The 16057-nt window shown below is 49.9% G+C and overlaps 1 protein-coding gene across 17 annotated transcripts in view; it reads left to right on the top strand.

Annotated features, from left to right (window-relative positions):
- The window catches only part of TCF4 (transcription factor 4), a 245647-nt gene that overhangs the window by 158541 nt on the left and 71049 nt on the right, over window positions 1-16057 (top strand). For 2 of the 17 annotated variants that reach the window (XM_049794253.1, XM_049794251.1), the window contains exon 1: window positions 14461-14627. The exons of 13 other annotated variants lie outside the window; for them this stretch is intronic. In XM_049794253.1, the coding sequence (XP_049650210.1) occupies window positions 14559-14627 (69 nt within the window). In that variant the 5' untranslated portion in view covers window positions 14461-14558. Of the gene's footprint in view, window positions 1-14460; window positions 14628-16057 lie in introns of those variants that run through there. 2 more of the 17 variants (XM_049794255.1, XM_049794250.1) reach the window with 1 other exon arrangement.

The raw sequence follows: 16057 nt of genomic DNA, 5'->3' as shown, positions 1-16057 counted from the left end.
AATGAGAAAAGGCTCAAAGGCTCCCGTATTTGCCGCTTTTCTAGCAAATACTAGACTTGAATATTTTTGGCGCCTCGAAGACCCGCGCCGTCGGTAGCCGTCGTGTGTTACGGCATCACCCGGCACCGCGGCGAGACCCCCGAGCCGGGGCGCGCGTGGCCCCGCTCCGGAGCGCGAGGGGCTGCGGTAACTTGGGTTTTTTGAGCTAGGTTTGCGTATTACAGACGATCTCACTGCGTTTCCAGATGAGAACATCTTTTGCCTGCCAAAGGCAAGCCACGAAGTGACAAGGCAAAGTTAAATCGCTTGGTCCGAGTCCAGTTTGGCGGAGCCAGCCCTTCCCGGTGTGGTGGGCACTGGGCCGGGACCGGGACCGGGCTGGGGCAGGTCCGGAGCCGGCAGCCCTCCCTTGTTGTCATTGCCACCTGGTGGAGTACAAAGGATATTGGCTTTCAGCAAACTCGCCTTTAATTTTGGCTCTTTTATTGCAACCACACTTTGTCAATAGTGTGCGAGAGTCCTTAACCAAAAAGATCCTCTCGTTTGCTCTGCAACACCTCATTTCTCCGCTCACAGTTCATTTATGATTCTGATGAGAGTGTTTTTTCAGGAAACACACATTTCACTTTTTGACCTAGGAGCATCTGTTAGAATTTTTTTTAATACTACTTTGGCATTCTGGAAGTGTTAATGTCTTTCATATCTGTTTAATGCTATTTAGGGATATTTATGATCACCTCTTGGTTACTTGGGGTAAAGTGTGTTGCAATTTTTTTCAAACAGACAGGAAAGCATTCATATGAGGAAACAGATTGCTTTAAACATGTGCTTCCTGTGACAGTAAAAAGAACAAATTAGATTTAACACTGTGTAATGAATGCATAAATGTGTACGTTTAAGCTTTTAAAAGCCTTACATTTGGTTCTGGCCTAAACAAAAATCGAGAATCACCTATCGAGGCACAACAAAGTAGATTTAAATACGTACAGCCAAGCCGGTTCGTATTTTCAAAGCGATCTGCCTGCCGTTTTCCGTTCCGGTCTAGACTTTTTCCCCTTAAATTGAGTGAATGTGATCTTTGGATGCTCTTTCCTGATCCTAAAAGCGCTCTGCATCCATGACCCATGGAGGGAGGAAGTGCTCGTGCGAGCGTTCTGATGGAAATTGAGGAAGGGCTCACCCCTTCCGTAAGGACCGACCTCACCAGGGCGGCAGGGCTACGCGCCGTCCCACCGGGCGGGTGGACGAAGCGGCTCCCGCGAGGACCCGCGTCGGCCTCCAGGGTCCCTCGGGGTCCCGTCCCCCGGGTGGGACCCCCCTGGGACGCCCGGCACCCCGGGGGCTCACGCCGGAGCTCCCGGGGACGGCGGTCCGGGCGAGGGGCCGCGGGCGCGCTGCCGCCGGCGTGGCCGAACCGGAGCAGCGGGTGCCGACAGCCTCTTCTGGCGCTGGCCCGCGGCGGGGCTGGCGGCCTTTGGGTTTTTGGAGTTAAAAAAAAAAAAGAAGAAGGAAACGGTGAGAGTTCACCGGGCCGGGAAACGGCCTGGAAGTACTGGCTGTGCTTTCCTCTGTCTTCGACCTGTGCCTCGTTTTTTGGCTACGCTGGCTGTTCCAGCTTAGTCTCAGAGCCACGTACAGAGCTCAGAATATGACGGAACTCTCCCTGGAAACACGACTGCAAGGAAATTCTGGCACGTGAAACGTGTGCCTTAACAGATACCTTCAAAATGCAAACAATGGCATAATATATACTTAATTATTGTTCTTTACTTACCTACTAGGAGATAGCAACTATTTCGACTAATAGCTGTAGCAATTCTCCAGGAAATACGCTAAATGTCTGCTTCTTGTTTGCATCCTTGTTTTTGTTTGAAGATGCATCTGGAAAAGAAGTAGAGGCAGTTTCTGTCCGCCTTCACCCGATTAGTTCCCTCACACCTCTTCTTTTCAATCTTTCCGGAAGATTTCTTAAACATAAAACCTACTCGGGTGAAAACTGAGCGTGGGGTTTTGTGTCACTGACCGTCGGAGTGCTTCCCGGTGCAGAGTGAGGGTGTGGGGGTATCGGCCGGTGCTAAAAGAGACTTGGATTCGGCACACGCGCGTCCACAAATGGAGCAAAATGCCAGAGAGATGACCGGTTTGTGCCGAGCTGGAATTTTTTTGCAGGCTGTGGGAGTTCGGTCTAGAATACAGTTTGTTTGATAATTAGTGCACATCTCCTAAGACTTCCAGAGATTTGTGTTTAACCTTTCTGCCACCACGTTCTGACATAAAATTAACGCACCTTTTATCATTCTCCGGTATTTAAGTAAATATTTTTGAACCATCTCCGTGCAACAGGTTTCCAAAGATTTAAAGTATGCCGCAGGTTTCCAAAAAACTTCATTTTTTCTTATATTTTAAATGTTCTGTTTGTGCAAAATTTTGAGAATCACCATAAGGGCTTCTTTGCATTTTTAATTTAGTAACTAACATATGAATAAATTTGCATATTAATTAGTTGCAGATTAAATCATGCATACATAATTGCCTCCTTACTGTGTTTAATGTTTGTCAAAATCTCCAGCCTGGTTTGATGGATGTCGTATGAAAGATTACAATTTGATGTACCCTTGGAAGTATTTACACCAATAATGCAGGATTCTTAATAGCAGAATCCTCTAGTTATATACAGTTTCTAATAAACATGTAAGATAGGTGCATGTCCCTTTTGACTAGATTTTTTCCTTGCACCAAGTCATTTACTATTCATAATCATTAATGCATCTCCTAATTATACAGCATATGTCTGTTAACCCCTTCATTGCCAGTCCTTGGGCTGCAGCGCCTGAATTTTTAGTACGAGTTGTGTTATTTGAGAGGCTATTCCCGAATTGTTTTCCCTCCGACACGAGCCACCGCTTCAGGTTTTCCTCGCCTGTGATATCTGGAGGAAGAGTTTAAAATGCAAGGTACATTTTGCGGTTTATTATCGAGGTTGGAGAAACGAGCTGCGCTTAATTCATGGCTGAAGGCTTCTCTGCTGTGGCTACTGCGGTAAATAACCAAGGACATTCCAAGTGCAAAAATACCGTCTACCAAAACCGTCACGAGCGTCGTGCCGAGCCTCACCTCGAATCCCGCGGGGGGCGGGCAGGGGAGCCGGGGTCGGCGCGGCGGCGGCAGGCTGGGCTGCCTGGGGGGGGGACGGCGCGAACCCTGCCCGCGGCCGCCCCTCCTGCTGGGGGAGCTCCCGGGGCCGCCGCTTCGCCTTTCCAGCGTGCCGGGACGGCGCCTGGATGCCGGGGTGGCCGGCCTCCAGAGACGCGTTGGAAACCTGGACTCGGGTTCCCGAGACGCAGGTTCGCAAAACTGAGCAGGCTTCTTGGGAGCGCGTGAAGGCGGTGGGTTCGTGTCTGCCGCTTGGGTTTGTCTCAACTTTTAGCTGTGCTTCTGATCGCGCTTCCAGGTTTTGTCCACGGCTGTGAGGGCCCGCTGTTTTTAACGAGATCTAGATTTTAGTGGAGTTCCAGGATTTGGGGAGCCGAGGCCTCAGAAAAAAATAAAACCCCCAAAGAAGAGGAAATACTGCAGGACTCCTGACAAAATCCCAAGAGTGGGCTACACGGAATTTATCAGCAAGCAGTCGATTTCCTTCTTAACCTGGCTATACGTTAACTACTTTTCAAGCAAAAGCAGTTGTAGAGGACTTCAAATAACCATATTTTGTTACAGAAGTTGGCACTCACATGTGTTAGGCATTTAAGTGTGAATTTGAGCAGTCGATGGGAATATGGTGCAGCGTTAGGAAACAGCACCGGGGAAGTTGGACCTTGCTCCCCAAGCTTGCTGCCTACCTGATAGAGAGTCTTCTGGCGAGCGACTTCACCTCTGGGTGCCTTTTTTGGGCTCTCTTTGTTCATCCAGGCTGTAACCCCTTCAGGTCAGGCTCCGGCTCAGCACGGTGCCTGTGCAGCGCAGGATGAGAGGGGCTTCTAGGAGCGGCTGTGGTATAAAAAGAGGGATTTTAATATAGCGTCTGGATTTGTATAATCGAAAATGTGCTTTTGAGTATTAATTAGGATTGCTGAAAGGAAAAGTTCACGGGAAAGTATAAGCGTGTCATTTCAGTGAGGGATTTCTTCTGTAATATGTATGTGTTTACAGTTGGTTTGCTGTGTATTTTAAGTGCACGCGTTTTGTAGATAAATAAAAGATATGCATATTTGATATAATATAAAATACACAGTGAAACCACTGCATGGCCCTAATTACTCACAAAATCATATACTTCGTTTCAGAAGACCCAGCAGCCTGACGTCTTTAGTCCAACCAGTCAGGTTGCGAGATATATTTTAGCACATTGTTCACTGTGAAAAGCCCAATGAAATCAAAGGTACAAACACCCTTTTCTCCTGAAGGATTTTACATAGTGAAAATAAAACATCGTGGAACTAGTGCCCAAAGACCTCACAGACTTATTCTCTAATCACAGACGAACATAAACTGCTTAATACTTACCGCTAATTATCCTCCCGCACTGTGCAATTCGGTATTAAACCACAAAAGAATGTTCAAATACCATTAAGGGACAAATCTACAAAAGCAAGAAAATTGTAAGGCCAGGCCAAATTCAGAAAACTCAACCCTGCGGTTAGCAGATGCCGCGTACAATAACATCTCTGGCCCCAATTCAGTCCCGACGCAGGCTGGGCACCGTGCAGGCTGTGCATCAAACACAAACACGCCATTTCAGGAGTTGCTTAATTAGTGGCGACTTGTGCCCTTATTTAGAGAGCCGTCCCAATCTTTGCTCCGCTTGCCGGTAACCCCACGCCGTGGCCGTCGTGGAGGCACCGTGCGCAGCACCCGTGGGTGCAGGAGCACGTCTCTGCCTTCGCAGCGCGCAGGAGAGGAGCGCCGTGCTCTCGTTGCACCTGGGTGCCCCATCTAGACAATTGTCTACTGCTTTTTATGTTACTGTTGCATCTCATCTGATTTTCCGATGCCAAGGGTTAAAATTCACTCAGAACGCTAAATTCTTCATCTTTAGTGGGAAAATTGACAAATGTTGCACAGAACATCTTTTGTTTGAAGATCTCCGAGGAAAGATAGATACCCGACAGTTTCCCTCCTCCGGGCGATATTCCTGGAGAACTAGAGACAAAACGATTTTCTGCAAAGAGAGGCGAAAAAAGACTGTAAGAGGCAAAAATGCTAACGCTGGTTACGGCCCAGTCCGGCACAGGAGGCAGAGAGCTGAGACTGAGGAAAGATCTGATGCTTTTCATGCTGGTGCTTCAATAACCTTCCGTAAATCTTGCAGCCCACCCGCCTGCGCCCCGGTCCCAGGCTGGATTTAGCTCCTCTCCCCGTGTGCCGGAACAAGGTTTAAGCACTAAGCTCAGATCCTGATTTCTTGGAAAGCGAGCGGGACTTCCGAAATTTTGCAACACGCTAGGGGCTTAAAGGCCAATTCAGTATAAGCAGCAAAAAGGGAAGAGAAATGATGTGGTTTAGTAGAGAAGAGGTAACCATGACTTACAAGATACAAACAAACCGAAAAAGCTCTGGCAGAACATCAGGTGAAGCTTTCTGTGGCAGGACACAGATTTTTGACTCGGGAATAATCTCCCATATTTCTTATTGTAGAGGTAAAACCGATAAAATAACAAGACGCCTACTATGTGCTAGAGGCCCTGCCGCGCTGCAGCTCAGCTGAGCTGCTCTTGCACATCCAGAGCTGGGGCAGCAGAAATCTTTCAGGTGTTGTAAACCCCTTTAAATTCCACCTTTGCTTCTCGGGTAACGTGAGCACTACCCCAGTCAGAAACGCAGCCCCAGCAGTCGGGGATGCAGAGGGATCAGGGCTTCGTTTGCGTCATTGGGAAAGGCAAGCCCCGATTTTCCCTGTGGCGCGGGGAGACTCTCTGGGTAGGTTCTGGGATCACCGAGCAGCATTAAATACCCATTATTCAGGTTTGTTTTCTTTGTTTGAGCAGTATCCTCAAAGAAGGCCTTGCACAGGGCCCTCCCTTCTTTTTTCTGAGCAGCGTCCCAGTTTCATGGTCTCCACCTTGAGCAGACCTCTCACCGTGCCATTTCTATCTCCCCTGCCCACCTCCTCTTCCACGCAGGCTGCTCTCCCAGGGTGACAGCAGAATGGGGTTCAAACTGGCCTGCGTCCTCCCTAATTCTTTGAGGTCTTCAGGACCAACGGCTTCATCTTTCCATGTATTGCCCATCCTTGCAGCCAGCCGCAAAACCAAACTGTATTGCTCAATACAGAGGGTGATGTGCATGGGTGGGGAACGCAAAAGGATTTTACCTTGTCTTCTGATTTTTTTCAAAAACGCGCCACCTCTACCCCTACTCTTGTCTGGCTCTTTGAGGTTGGCGGTTATTTTCAAGTACAAGTAATTCCCAAGTACAAAGTTAATCTTTGGGGCGAGTTACACATGTGTAAACGTGACCTCCTCCTTCCCGAGCATCCCCGGGAGCTCCGAGCCGCGGTGGCAGCCCAGCCTCCTCTGCCGCAGGCACCTGCTCCTCCCAAATGCCTTGTGCATCGCCGAGTGGCCGGGTCACCGGTTGCCAGGACCAAGGGGACCGTACTTTGTATTTTCCCTTGGAGTCGGGGCAGAGAGCCCGAGCCGTTCCCCCGGGTGTCCCCGTGCCGGAGGAGCGTATTCGGGGAGCCCTAGCCTCTCGTCCCCTTGGCACCATTGCCTCGATGTAACTGCGGCACCAGCGCGGTGCCTATGGTCTCTCTGAGCTTCGGTTTCTCCATCTATACAAAGGGAAACAGTGACAGAATAATATTTAACTGCTAGATAGAGGGGCTGCGAGGCCTAACTATGTAACAGCTGAAAAGTCTTCCATATGGCAATGTGCAATAAATGAGGAGCAGCGTTCCTCTCCCGCTCCCTCCCCAGATTCTTGTGGCAGAGTGGGAACGAATCCGAGTTTGCAGGATCCCACATCTACGTTCAGTCCTGCAGATCATTTAGCAGAGAGGAGGGTAGTGAGAAACACTTTGGAGTGCTTTGATCAGCTCTGCTAACGGTTTACTATGTAGACAAATTGCTGCACGTGACTGAGAAAAAAGGCCACGTTTTGGTTCTTAACATTAGCCATGTGTCCGCTTGCATGGTGTCCGCAACTTTTTCTTGCCTTTGCCACACTTTTTTTTGCTTTTCTTCTAAAAAATAATTGTGCAACAGCGTAATATATATAAATTCTTTCTGAAGTTCTGGTGCAAGTAGGTCTTTTATCATTTTATAAAACACTGAACCCACTGGGGAGAATATATGTTGTTACTAATGAAAATCGTATTACAGTGTCTTTTTTTTTTTCCCTAAAGACTGAACATAAGATCAGGTCCTTGATTGTGTTATGCTTCAAAAACATTTATTTATTTTGTAGTAGCAGCTAATGCTAATGGAGAACAATTGACCAAGAACTTGTGGAAACCTCTCAGTAGAGCAAGACGAGCGATAACTACAACGCTGATCACTCTAGATTGTACTGCAATTGCAAAAGCAAAGATAATCCCTTATAATCTGAAATTACTTGTTTATTGTGTGCTGCGTACAATCGGTGAACTGCTTGGCAGTGTAGGAAATATTAAAAATCTTACTCTGTTTGTTTATTTTACCAAATACTTCTGCAGTGGACTCTGAGCTGTGATACAACATCTGTAGTCTCGTACTGAGACCAATGGCACTGCAGTTTCCACCTGTAGGAACCTCCCATCGCTTAACCCTGCGTGCCTCGGGAACGTAGAGAAAATGTCAGAAATGAACCTTAAATGCACTTTCCTGTCCGTTTCTGTAGTGAATCCGGAATCAAAGCCTATGGGATGTTGAAGCCTGTTGTCTAGGCCAGCAGAATTCCTGACTTTGGGCAGGTAACCCCCGTGCCACCGTACAGTCGCTGTAGGGCCTGTTTACAGTGCCAGAGCAACGTGGAGAAGCCATCATAGTATTGCTAACCCCAAAGGTTCATATATCATGAGTCACCCACCCTCCCATCCACAAAACAAGATATCACGAGATTTAAAAAATAGTAAAGATTGGGTTGGTTTTATTAGCCTTTGGGGTTTTCTGCCTCAGAGTTCCCATTTCCCAGCGCTCCTCCACACTTATCAGAGTTAGAAGCTCGGTCTTCAACATACGAAATCTGAGATCATCCTGTAATCAGTGACTACAGCAGCTCTGACTTTCCAGAAAAGAAAGCCCACCAAACTCCCTGATACTCAAGATAGAATGGTAAAAAATGGCAATAGAGCCTTTGCGCAAGAAGAAATCCTGGCCCATGTGGTTTAAGTTTCTCTCTTGGCTTTTCACAAGCAGTGTAGTCAAAAATAAACCTAGTGGCAAATGGATATTTTAGATAGACAGTTTTGTTTAAAATAGATTAACTGTAAAGTATGTTTGTATGCTTTCTTTTTTTTTTTTTCTTGTAAGATAAGTTTTATGGGAGGCGACGGATAAGCCAGAGTGCCCGGCGCCTCCCTACCTGCCCTGGTGCCCTGCCCAGCTCCGGGGGTCCAGGCCAGCTCCTACTGCAGCTGAGGGGGTGTGCTCAGCCTGATCGTGTGTTAGAACTGGGTTATCTGGAAAGCAAACGTTGGATGCTGGTTTGGTTTTCTATAGCTAGTTTTGATCTGGGGTTTTATTATGTTACTAACTTCATGTGCTATCTAGTAAATACAGTCTGTATAGCATTTGAGGTAAAAGGAGAAGAAGTTTGGTGTTTTACAGATTAAACTTGACGGATGCTTGCAGAGATGTTCTATGGTTTCTTCTGGCAACGTCAGACTAACTCTTTTGCCATATTCCTGGCATCCAACCTCAGTCACAGCCCCCACTTCCGCCAATTAGTTTGTGTTTGGCCGTGCGAGAACAGGAGCCCATGCAATTATGTCACTGCTGAAAGGGCAATTTGCTTAAAACCTGCGCTGGATATGGCAGCTGTGCCCGTCTAACGTGTTCGATACGTGCAAACGTACAAGAATTCGGTGGAATCAGCACTGTTCCTGACACCCACGAGTCATGTCTGACCAAGCATTTCAATGCAGAAGAAAACCCACGAATGCGTTTTTATTGGCATTATTTGAAAATTTAGCAAGGCCCAGGTACTAGCACGATGGCCTGACTCGCGCACGGAGCACTGCTGTTGGCAAGGGCTCTCAGACCGGCATCGCCCTGGGTGCTGTCTGGGTCAGTCCCGAGTCCGTCAGAAGCAGGCTGAGGCCGCCCCGGCTCTTCGGTCCAGGCTCTCTGCTGGAATAACCAACCGGCAGGGCCACTCCACGAGCTGCACCTGGTTAAAACATCTGGTGGAGACTTTGTCCCCTTAACGAGAAAGAGGGGAGCATGAGTTGAGTGCTGGGAAAAAGGTTTGCTTCCTCCTGGCAGAAAAAGCGTAGGGTTGTTGGGTTGATGAGGATTGCCATCAATAGGTAGTCTATAATATTGAAGCGGTTGTATCCACATTTGGCTGGTTTAAATGAGCTTTTTAGAGACTGTGGCTTTTAGGATCTGATTTATTCATATAGCATCTGTATAATTAGATATTTATACTGTATTCAGTCTATGGTGCACAAGTATCTGAATATGAACCTCTTCCTGGGGAGAGAGGAGAGAATATTAATGTACAAAACCGTAGGAAAATAAGCGTTACCTTCAGTTGCAATGGTTACGCAAGAGACGGTTATAAACTAGTCACCTGGAGTTCAGCAGGTTTCTCTCTAGCTCGATTTGGGATCCTCCAAAACCAAGACCAGAAAATGGCCGCGGCATGTGCTACCGAAAACGTGCCCCATCTTTATGTCTGTGTAAGGTAAATATGGTGCAACGTGTTCTTGTCTTCATCCAGCATCTGAATGAGCTTTCTGTGGTTCGGTTGCGTCCCCTCCGGTGAAAGCACCGGGGGCTGTCCCTGGCTGAGCTCTGCGGCCGCCGGCGCCGTCCCCGAGCAGGGACGTGGGGGGGGATTTTAGGAAACCTTTAGCTCAGCTCTGGCACCTCCTAGAGTAGACCCGGCTTTGGGGAACGGAGCTGGGGCTTGCTTCTCTTTTTGTGTTCCTTAAATAGGAGAGAAGCTGGTTGGAAGAGGCTGGTGGGGCGTGAGGTGGGGCATGTCTTCGTGGGACCTCTGGGTGGAGGTCCTGGTCGCTCAGCTGGGGCAGAACGCCACAGCTGGGTAAAATTCTTCACATCTGGGCATTCAGAGCCACTTCTGCACCCATGGCGGGTACATTTTAATAACTACACTCAAGGATTTGTGTAAGAAGGATGAGATTATCCACGTGACCCAGACTTAAAGGAATTCTGGCTATTTTAGTCATCTTCCTTGGTATTTTACCATGATTCGTTTCAATTTGTGGCTGCAAGCTTGTGTTCCAGCAGACAGCTTCGCTTTCTTTGCTCCTCTTCTGAGGACCTCAGTTGCAGTAGCATCAGGAACGTGACTGCTGTCTCTTCCTTCCAGCATCCTTTTGCTGTGACGTTCTGGAAGGCCTCTGTCCAGACACAAAGCGTGCCAGTGGCAAAGCCGCTCCGTGGGGACACCGTCCCTTGCAGCCCCCCCGGTCGACCGAGGAGGGTGCTAAGCACCACTCTGGATGAGGCCCTTTCCAAATTCTCTGTCGCGAAAATCTTGCTGGAAAAGCAGGAACCCATTCCCTCCTCCTCTCCTGGACCAGGAGAGATGACCTCCTGCGGGAGCCGCAGAACCCACCTTTCTGTCCTTCTTCTGGTGCTTCTTCTTGGATTTCTCGAATGTTTCCTCACCCTCTTTTGGAATCTGCCACAAGAGAAGCGAGGAGAGAATGAAACCCAGTGCATACACGCCAAAGCATTGAAATGATATCGCAGAAGTCACAGCACTGATTATTTCTCGGCAGCCCCACCTGGTTTCTCTGCCCGTTCACCAGTTGGCCGTACCTTGCCTGGGTGGCTGCTCCAGGGTGACCAGCAGTGCAAAGGGAAAAATGGAACGGGAGGGCCGTTAGCTTAGGTAACGCTGAAGTAACTGGATTCTGACAACATGGCCACGTACCCTGGTGTCCTACGCTTGCTGTGTCATGCTCCGTAGGTGACACATTGACCTGAATTTGTCCCTACTTGTGTTGTGTTAGGGGAATACGTTTATGCTGTAAGCACACGGATAAGTTACACCCGATCGGCCTGGTTCTGTTACCAGTGACCGAGAAGATGCTGAAAGAATGACGCCCAACACAGAAGGTGCTGAAACAATGCATTATCGGAGCGTTTTCTGCATTTTCAACTCCCCTGCCCTTCGGTGGCGTTCCCTCCGGGTACGGCATAACACCGCGTTTACCAAAACAAAGGCTTCGGTGCTCCTCCTTGACCCATTCCCTGGAAAACGAGTACCTTTGGGGCAGCGGAGACAAGGCGCCGGTCAGACAGGACCGCAGGGAAGCCGCTCCTCCTCGCCGGAGGAGGCCGGCGTGGTGCCCGGCAGCGGCGCGGGGCGGTGGGACGCGCCGTCCCCACGTCACTCTTCCCCGCCCGCACCTCGGCGTCTCCACGCTGCCAACTTCTCGTTAAGACGAAGGCCGTAATTGCAGCTTTGCCGGCACCGCTCCACGGCAAGGGCTGGAAGACGGCGGCGCTGCCTGATGCCGCTCGGCGGCGCGGATGCGGGCGCGGGGGTCTGCGGGGGGTCCCGCACGGCTGCACCTGCAGCATCCCCCTCCACCCTCACACCGGCACGTCCGGAGCTGAATCCCGGCGGTGAATCCTCGCCTGTCTCGGTGCCGAGTCCTGGCGGGGAGCTTGGCTCTCCAGCAGCCGGCATTAGCGACAAAACCCAGCGCCGAACAACCGCTCTTGCCCGGTTCAGCGAAAATCCCCGACGTGGCTGTGTCGCGGCCAGATGCAAATTCATCGAGCGCTGCATTTGGAGATTAAAACACCAACAAAGATTTAATTTTTTAAAAAGGCTGCTCCTCGTCAGATAACTCCCCTTGTATTTTTAGCGGTTTGCTCTTGTAGTCAAGGGGCTCCTGTTAGCGCCAGGAGCCCAGCTCGGGCCGCGGGGCTGCAGACGCGTCCCCCGGCCGTGCCGGCGGCGGAGCCGCGCTCCCAAAAGCTGGAGGGTGGGAGCTGGACGATGCCGCGGGGGTCTCCCGAGCCGGGCTGCGCTGGGGGGCTGCCGGGGCGGAGGGGTGCGGGAAGGGGAGGGTGGGTGGCGGAGGGCTAACGCCCCCTCGCCCTGCGTCGTTTCAAAGCCCGGCGTGCAGTCGGTGCCTCTCCGACCTATTCCTGGCGGTTATTAATAATGTGAATTTTATGGAAGATACACGTTTCTATTTCTGAAAAAGAGAAAAGGAAAGATATCCGGGACAATCGCAGGTTCCCTAGCGAGGCAGGAAAATACATTAAAGTTATCTCAATGTATGTGTCGAATGCAAATACGATAGGGTAAAGTAATTAATTTTTCTTGTCATGTGTTGAGAATTATGTTATAGTTATGGGCTTACTCCCTGCAAACCGCATTAACTTCTTATCAAGTTATGTACAGTATATTTATACTGAGATTTTCCCATTCAGGAGGATGAAAGCGCTAATATGACAGGATCCAAATGAAGTTGGACTGTTCCCCACTCCGAGGTTGCAAAAACCAAACTGAAATCATCCGCAGTCGTTTTCACGACACATTGGTCGCGATTCAAGGATTGCTTTTCAAGAGTCGCGGGTCTCTCTCCATTTCCGTGGTCTGGAGACATCGGCGCGTGAAATTTTTAGGATGATCGGGTGCCGGTCAGAAACGGCTCTATTCTGCTGGAGTTAGGGGATTGTTTCCGCGGCAGGAAAGTGATTAAGTGAGATGATTTAAAGGTCCATCCAATCTAATTTTGTGGTAAAATTTGTACTAAAATGTAATGCTAGTTGTATAACTTTGTGTGGAGCTGTGAAACTACAGCTTTTATGAAGAGAGAAGACACCGCGTTTTACAGTTGGCAAGCGCGGGAGGGAGGAAGGGGCTTTATGTCAAGGTGCGTCTTCAGAACACCAGAAGGTGTGTTTTTTAATAAATGATCAAAGCGCTCTGTTGCTTTTCACCTCTGGAGCGTTACTACTACCTGCGTTTGCAGGAAGTTAGGGTTTGAGGTGGCTTTGGCGGCGCGGCCAGCGCTCTGCCCATGGGCGAGGCGCCCGGGTCGGAGGAGCGCTCGCTCTCCCTCCCCGGCGGAGCGTTCTGTTGCGCGTTGACCTGCGGTGGTTGGGATTTTTGGCCTTACGTCTTAGGCGCTGGGGGTGGTTTAAAGGTTACAAATGTGATCTTGTCAGATTGACAACTAACTGTTCTAATGAGGAAAAAATCCTCAAAGCATGAAATTTGAATGAAATGTGTGATTATAATTCAAGTACTGTTTACCCAAACCTCTGGGGACCTCCCGAATAAATGCAGAACAAGTGAGTTAGATAAACCTCCGCTCATTCCTCCCTCCCCGGATCCCCCCCTCGCGCGCGCAGCCGCGCACGCCGACCCTATAGATCCGGGTGGAAAGTCTGAAAGAAAACTTTGCCGTCGCCCAAGACGACGGCTCGGAATTGACATCGCCGTCTCTTTGTCGTTGATTAATACTGTATGTGGTGCGTTACCACGTCGAGGAGTAAGGAAATAGGTGCTTTGAATTATTAAAGTTGAGCCCGGAGACTGGCTGTATGCTCGGATGGCATTTGCTTCGGCATATGCAAATGATTTAGTTTCATTTGGGATCAATTCCCAGGGGCCCTCCTTTCCTGTGATGCTCTGAATTTGGCAAGCTCAAGTGAGTCCCGACGTTTGGGGGGGAGGTCGGATCCCCCCTCCCTTCCCCTATTCCCCCCACCACCACCGCCGTTGGCCGGGCGGGCGACGTTTGTCGGCAGGGCCGGGATATTTATTATTTAAAACCCAGCAAAAAGAAAAAAAAAAAAAAAAAAAAAGAGGGAAAAAGTTGGGGGGGGTCGCGCGGGGCTGCGCGGGGCGCGGCAGCTGCGCACAATGCTGGGAGCGCGCCAGCAGCACGGACAGATGGCGGAGTTATTAGATGTGCATCATACGATTCCCTTCCTGCCACTCGCTTTTTAATCAAATTAAAACAAAAAAAAAAAAAAAAAAAAAAAAAAGAAGAAGGGGGAAAAAAAAAAAAAAAAAAAGGAGAGGCGAGCGAGGGAGCGGGCGAGGGAGAGGGGGAGGCAATTAAGCGCATTTGTATTCCGCTCGGTAATGGGCCCGGCTCCGCGGCCCCGCGGGCGGCCGGCGGGGAGCGCGCCGGGCGGTGCGCGGGCGCGGGGCGGTGCGCGGGCACGAGGGGGGGGGGGGACGGGGACACGCCGAGGTTGGAGGAGGAGGAGGAAGGGGGGGGGGGGGGGGGGAGCGCGCAGCCTCCGCCCCCGCGCGGCGAATGGTCTCGCCCTGCTTTGCATATCGAGCGCGCCTGGCCCGGCCATATGGGAACATGCGAGTGGAGGAATTGTTGTGAAAAAAGGGAGAGCGAGTTTGAAATAAAAGTTGCGAGAGCGGGAGCGGAGGGGGACGGCGGCGGCGGGACCATGTACTGCGCATACACGATCCCCGGCATGGGCGGCAACTCTTTGATGTACTACTATAATGGGAAAGCGGTAAGCGGGCGCTGCAATTAAAGGTGTAATTTGGACAAGTTTTATGGCGGCGGGGACGAGCATCCTCCGCGCCGCGCTCCCGGGGCCCGGCCCGGCGGGGGAGGGGGGGGGGGCCGGGGACCCGGCCGCCGCTTTTGGCGAGTCAGGGCGGGTTTGGGGGCTTCGCTTTTTTTTTTTTTTTTTTTTTTTTTTTTTTGATTTTGGGGGCGGCTGGTTTGGTTTGGGGGGGGGGGGGTTCCGGCGCGCCAGAAAGTCCACCCGGGCTTAAAAGTTTGGGGTCAAGTCGAAATAATGCAAAGGGGGGGGAAAAAACCCCCCAAAAACCCAAAGAACCCACCATCCAAAAACCCAGGCGGGCGGGAGCGGAGCGGGGCCGCGGACGGGGCGCGGGAGCCCGGCTCCCAAAGTCCTCCCAAAGCGGCAAATGGGAAAAAATCCCCGTTCCCGCCCGCGTTGGAGCGACTCGGCTGTGCCGCCCGACTTCGGTCCTTCCCCCCCTCCAACAGAAACGCTTTATTTAAGAAAAAAAAAAAAAAAAAAAAAAGTGTCTGGTATTTTGTGCATAACCCCAGCAGAAGGTTTATACTTGCCATCTGGAGGTTTGTTTTTTTTTTTCTCTGGCTGGGTCTTGAGAAGGAAAAGTATTTCGGTATATTTTAAAATATTTGGGGGGGGGAGGGGGAAGGGCGAGGTAAGGAGGGGAACTGTTGCTGAAGGGAGAGGAAAATAAAATTTGGAAATGCTGGGAAGGGAGGGCAGCGCGTGGGGGGAGCGGGCTTCGCAAACTGCTCCAGCCTGCGTTCTTTCAACTTTCTTCCCTTTCATCTGATACCAATCAGGGCGGCGGAGTTAGGCCAAAAGGGAACTGGTAGAGTTTTAACCCAGGCCCGTTTCGGATGGAGTGGATGGAGCAAACTAATTATCCTGCCCGGGCGTGTGTGAATGTGTAGGCATGTGTGCCGTAGACCAGCGTGTGTTTATAATACATCCAGCTCCAATTGTTTCGTACGGAAAGGCGCTCTCATGAATGAACATCTGTTTGAATAACTGAGATTTTTTTTTCCTTTTCTTTTTTTTTTTTGGTAATATGCTTACTGGCGAGAGTTGTGGGCCTCATCTTTTGTTTTGAATATTTTGCAAATAATGCGTTGCAGTAATGCGGGACGCTTGATCTGTGAGTGGAAACCAAGGGAATTTGCGCAGGAAAAACAACTGAGGTTTAAAATTATAAAAATGCAAAAAATAAAGATTCGTATAATTTACTGCAGGGCCTTTTTCCTTTTTTTTTTTTTTTTTTTTTTTTTTTTTTTTAAATTAGCTATCCCTATTCCAGAGCGGTTCAGGCTACACCTAAAGTCTACCTGACATTCCCATGCATGGCAGGGCCGGCCAGCCTCAGGAGCTTTAAAAGCAAAAGTTCCTAAACGCTG

The sequence above is a fragment of the Accipiter gentilis genome, chromosome Z, assembly GCF_929443795.1.
Source record: "Accipiter gentilis chromosome Z, bAccGen1.1, whole genome shotgun sequence".
Taxonomy (NCBI): Eukaryota; Metazoa; Chordata; class Aves; order Accipitriformes; family Accipitridae; genus Astur; species Astur gentilis.
Note: the sequence above shows the minus strand (reverse complement) of the source record. Positions and strands in the feature narration are given on the sequence as shown.